Below are 5659 nucleotides of genomic sequence, written 5' to 3'. Positions count from 1 at the left end.
GCAACTATCAACGAGTGCAAAGTGATCGACCAAACAAGTAGTCGATACAATATCACGGCGACCAGACATCAACTCAACTGGCCGACTAGTTCAATTGCAAGAATCAGGCAGTTCGACCGAAATCAGAGTGAGTTTGTTCCAAATTATTTATTTCCGAATTTTTCTTTCCATTTGCGATTTCAAAGCTTCTCTGTTTGTGCTTGAACAATTTGACAATATAAAATGGCAGAACTTGGCAAACTAATAAAGAAAAGAGGTGTAATTAAAGCTCAGTTAACTATTTTCACAAAAGCGGTAAATGAATTTGCAACTATATCTAATTTAAGCCAAACAGAAGTTACAAAATTAAAAGATAGGTTACGTGATGCCGAAAATTATCTTGACGAATTCAAATCATATCAATTAGAAATAGAGTTACAGGATGATATAAATTTAGATGAGCAATTAATCGAACGAGAGAGATTTGAAAATTCATATTATGATGCAATCGCTGTTGCTAAAAACATTTTACAAAGCTACAATAATCACGATAATGATACAAATCTTAGCGTGATTTCAGACAAAGCTTGTTGTAAAAACGAGGGTATAAAGCTTCCGGATATATCACTTCCTAAATTCAGTGGAAACTTTGAAGATTGGTTAGAATTCAGGGACACATATAAAAGCCTTATTCATGATAGTAAAAAATTAGATAATATTCAAAAATTTTATTACTTGCGAAGTGCACTAGGAGGAACAGCAGCGGCGTCCATTTCCAAAATCAAATATACGGCCGACAATTATGAAGTGGCATGGGCCACAATTTCAAAAAGATTTGACAATACTAAAAAATTAATATATGAACATATTAGAGCTATTTTTTCATTAGAAAATATACAAAAACCGACAGCTGAAAAACTACAAAATTTAGCTGACGATATTCACAAACATTTGGGATCTATTGAACAATTGGGGCAAAATATAACTAATTGGGATCCTCTACTAATTTTTTGGATTACTAATAAATTAGATACTAGCTCAAACCTTGAATGGGAAAGGGAAAATAGAGATCAGGAAGAATTGCCAAAGTTAGATAAATTCCTACAATTTTTACAAAAACGTTCCAATTTTCTTAATATGTTAGAATCAAAGAACAGTCTCAGTTTAAATAAATCAGATTCAAAATTTAGTAATGAGGAAAATAAATTCAATAAACAAAGTAGAGTAAGGTCATTGACCTCAAGTACATATACATGCTCCTATTGCAAGAAAGAGCATTCAATATATCGTTGTGCAGAGTTTCTCGGATTAACAATAACACAAAAAAAAGATTTTGTCAAAAAATCAAATCTTTGCCATAACTGTTTGCGTTCGGGTCACTCTGTCAAACAGTGTAAATTAGGGCCTTGCAAAGTGTGTAAAGCTTGGCACAATACAATTTTGCATGAAAAACTCGAGATAGCGGACAACGCGAGCTCAAGTTCCGCAGCACTAAGCAGTGGCGTAGTGGTACCAGCGGCGGGGCAGGTGCTATTATCTACCGCCTGTTTACTCATTTCAGACAATTTCAATAATTTTCACAAAGCAAGAGCGTTATTAGATTGTGGTTCTCAAACTTCCTTTATAACGGAGGATTTGCAAAAGCGTTTGAATATTGCGACACATAAAACAGATCTTTCAATTTTCGGAATTTCAAACAATATTTCAAAGGTCAGTAAAAGGTGTAAGGTTTCATTTAAATCTATACATACCAATTTTAAAGCGCATGGCAATTGTTATATTCTAAAAGAGATTACAAGTGTGATGCCGTGTTGTCGAATCAACACGCAATCTTGGGCGATTCCAGGTGATCTAAAGCTAGCTGATCCACAATTCAATATTCCCGGACCAGTAGACATGCTCATTGGCGCGGACCTATTTTGGACAATTTTAAGCAATAACAAAATTTCGTTAGGAAAAAATATGCCGCTATTAATTGATACAGTGCTAGGTTGGGTTGTATCTGGGCAAATAAGTACTAACAACGTTGAAAAGGCTTCTTGTAATTTAAGTATAAACCAGGAATTATTAAATTCAATAGCCAAATTTTGGGAAATCGAGGAAATATCTAGCACGCGACAACTTTCTCCAGATGAACAATTTCGCGAGGACAATTTCATCAAAACTACTACCAGAGACGCGAACGGACGTTTTACAGTCACTATACCTTTGAAGCAACAACCTTCTAGTTTAGGTGAGTCGAAAGCTCAAGCCGAAAAACGTTTCTATGCATTAGAACGAAAATTCAGGAGAGATCCAATGCTGCACAGCAGATATATACAATTTATGAACGAGTATAAAGAGCTAGGCCATATGACAATTTGTAACGGCAATGATTCAAGCTTCGAATATTTCATGCCGCATCACGGAGTTTTGAGAGAAGAGAGTTTGACCACAAAACTACGGGTAGTTTTCGATGCATCAGCGCCCTCTAGCAACGGTCTATCCTTCAACAATATTCAAGTCATTGGACCCGTTTTACAAGACGATTTACTATCAATAGTCTTAAGGTTTAGGAAATATAACTATGTAGTTTCGGCAGACATAGTTAAAATGTACCGGCAAATTTCAATAACGCCCGAGCAAAGGCATTTGCAAAAAATTGTATGGCGCGAAAATCCGAGTGATAACCTGGAAGTCTACCAGCTAAATACCGTTACATACGGGCAAGCCTCTGCCAGTTATCTTGCAATACGCTGTTTAGCTAAACTCGCTGAGGATATTCAAGAAATGAACCCGGAAATAGCCGAAATCATTAAGCACGACTTTTATGTAGATGACCTGTTAACAGGTGCACCTACACTTGAGCATGCGCAATACATATGTAAAGCGATAAGTGACACTCTTAAATCGGGATGTTTCGCACTCCGAAAATGGTGCTCTAACGACACCAACGCGCTCAAAAATATAAGTTCAAATGATTTAAAATCCGATATACTAGAATTTGCGCATGATGGCAAAACAAAAACATTAGGCTTGATATGGGTTTGCAATAACGACAAGCTTCAATATAAAATTCATACCAATCCTATAGGTACAAAGGTCACAAAACGCACAATTTTATCTACTATATCAAAAATATTCGACATCCTTGGTTTACTAAGCCCATGTACTATTATCGCAAAAATGATAATGCAAAAATTATGGGAAAATAAATTAGCTTGGGATGACGCTATTCCAAAGGCTATATCTGAAAATTGGGTAAGGTTGGAGAAGGAGCTTCTTATTTTGAACGATCTTGAGTTAAACAGACAAGCTATTTGCAAGAATGCTGTTGAATTACAACTGCATGGCTTCGCTGACGCTTCGGAAAAGGCTTACGGAGCCTGTGTTTATTTGAGAAGTATTGATTCCGATCAAAAGGTTCATGTATCCCTGTTATGCGCCAAAGCAAAGGTGGCACCTATAAAAACAATACCAATCCCGCGGTTGGAATTATGCGCAGCATTGCTTCTAGCCCGCCTAACAGATAAAGCTAAAACTGCTTTGAAAATTCAATTCAAATCTTTCACACTTTGGTCGGACTCAACTATAGCTCTAGCTTGGGTACGCACAAGCCCGAATCTGCTAAAAACATTCACGGCCCATAGAGTGGCAGAAATTCAGTCTCTCACTAAACACGCCGATTGGAGGCACATCCCCACCCACGATAATCCAGCAGATATTGCTTCAAGGGGAATATATCCTAGTCAAATTTTAAACTCTGATTTGTGGTGGCGCGGCCCTACTTGGCTAGCTAAGGACCCAAGTTTTTGGCCCAATGACAAGCTGGAGGTGCTTCATGATTTACCTGAACTTAAATCCAGTCTTCTGACCAATGTTGCGCCCCCTACTCTGAGTTTTCCCTTTGAACGTTTTTCAAATTTCTCAAGAATGCAACGAACAATGGCATACATTCTACGATTTAAGGATAATTGTCTTCAGAGAAATCGCAGAAGAGGCGGTTCTCTTACAGTACAGGAGTTAAGTGATTCTCTAAAATGTCTCATTCGAATTTGTCAATCTCAATCGTATTCTACCGAAATTGAAACATTGAAAAATAACAAGCCTTTGAGCTCCCATAGTAATCTATTAAGTCTTAGTCCCTTTCTAGAACCCGATGGTTTGCTACGCGTAGGAGGGCGACTAAAACATTCAAATTACTCCTTTGACAAAAGGCATCCAATTTTGATCAATTCAAAGCATCATTTTTCAAAGCTACTATTTTTACAAGAACATGAACGCCTATTGCATGGCGGCCCTCAGCTGCTCTTAAGCACTATAAGAGAAAATTACTGGGTTATATCCGGTAGAAATCTTGCACGAAAGACTGTTAAGAATTGTGTGAAATGCTTCAAATTCAATGCTAAAACCATACAGCCAATTATGGCCAACTTACCGCGCGATAGAACTAATCCTTCTAGTGCATTTTCAATAGTGGGAGTTGATTACGCGGGGCCATTTATGATTAACGATAAGAAAGGTAGAGGTTGTCGTTTAAGTAAATGTTATATTGGCGTATTTATTTGTTTATCAACTAAAGCAGTCCATTTGGAATTGATTTCTAGCCTTTCTTCAGAATCATTTATTCAGGCGCTATATCGTTTTGTCTCTAGACGAGGCAAACCATCAAAAATATTGTCCGACAATGGAACAAGCTTCGTCGGGGCACAGCGAGAGCTAAAGGATTTTCTAAAACATGGCAGCAACACTATAATCGAGAAATGTAGCTCTCAGAATATAGAGTGGAGTTTTATACCACCCTACTCTCCTCATTTCGGAGGTTTGTGGGAAGCAGCTGTCAAAAGCGTAAAGCATCATTTAAGGCGCGTTTTGACCCAAGTTCATTTATCATTTGAAGAATTTGCCACAGTTCTCGCACAAATCGAGGCGATTTTGAATTCGCGTCCTTTATGCCCACTGAGCTCTGATCCCAACGATTTTGGACCTCTTACCCCAGCTCACTTCTTGATTGGAAGACCAATAATTGCAGCACCTGATCAAGATGTCACCGACATAAAAATGAATCGACTTTCCAGATTTCAGCTCGTACAACAATTAGCACAGCACTTCTGGAACAGATGGAAATCTGAGTACATTGCGGAGCTCCAAAGACGCACCAAATGGAAGTCCAACCAAGGCCATCTAGTAGAAGATTCTCTCGTTTTAGTGAAAGGCGAGAACACTATGCCCACTCAGTGGTTATTAGGTAGAATCAGCAAGCTCCATAGAGGCCCTGACGGTATCGCTAGGGTCGCTTCTATAAGAACTCCCTCTGGAGAAATCATCAAAAGAAGCTTTCAAAAAATCTGCCCCCTTCCAGTTGACCTTTGAAAGCCATCCTTATGCTTTCAACGCGGGGAGTATGTTCACGCCAGAATTAATTCAAAACTCATGAAAACTGGCAACGCTGTCCGACCAACCGACTACTGAGCGAATGGAAGAAATGAGATAATATAATAAGTTCTGTTGTTAAAGCTATGTAAAAATTTTCTTACAAATAAATGTTAATGTGAACGTGTTAATAATAACTATAATACAGGGGGTCGTAATCAAATTCGCATTTATACGTAAAATAGAAAAATTTTCGCTTATGACATAGCTGGTACTTGACAATATTTCTGCACGAAATTTTTATGATGTCGTTTTGACTAATACTAAA

At 37.8% G+C, this 5659-nt stretch overlaps 1 protein-coding gene across 1 annotated transcript; it reads left to right on the top strand.

The window, feature by feature from the left end:
- Nucleotides 1-222: 222 nt before the first annotated feature.
- Nucleotides 223-5331, top strand: LOC130443146 (uncharacterized). Its single transcript, XM_056777682.1, has 2 exons — nt 223-679; nt 1934-5331. Exons 1-2 carry the CDS (start codon nt 223-225, stop codon nt 5329-5331), a joined length of 3855 nt encoding a protein of 1284 aa, XP_056633660.1.
- The last annotated feature ends 328 nt before the right edge of the window (nt 5332-5659 follow it).

Source organism: Diorhabda sublineata, chromosome 1 (genome assembly GCF_026230105.1).
Source record: "Diorhabda sublineata isolate icDioSubl1.1 chromosome 1, icDioSubl1.1, whole genome shotgun sequence".
Classification (NCBI taxonomy): Eukaryota; Metazoa; Arthropoda; class Insecta; order Coleoptera; family Chrysomelidae; genus Diorhabda; species Diorhabda sublineata.
This window is presented reverse-complemented; position numbering and strand designations above follow the sequence as displayed.

Bases quoted from the DNA above. Each gene is read 5' to 3' on its own strand.
- LOC130443146 (XM_056777682.1), top strand. From the start codon at position 223: ATGGCAGAACTTGGCAAACTAATAAAGAAAAGAGGTGTAATTAAAGCT. The intron at 680-1,933 runs GTAAAAAATTAG...AAATTTCGTTAG, and splicing joins TAAAAGCCTTATTCATGATA to GAAAAAATATGCCGCTATTA.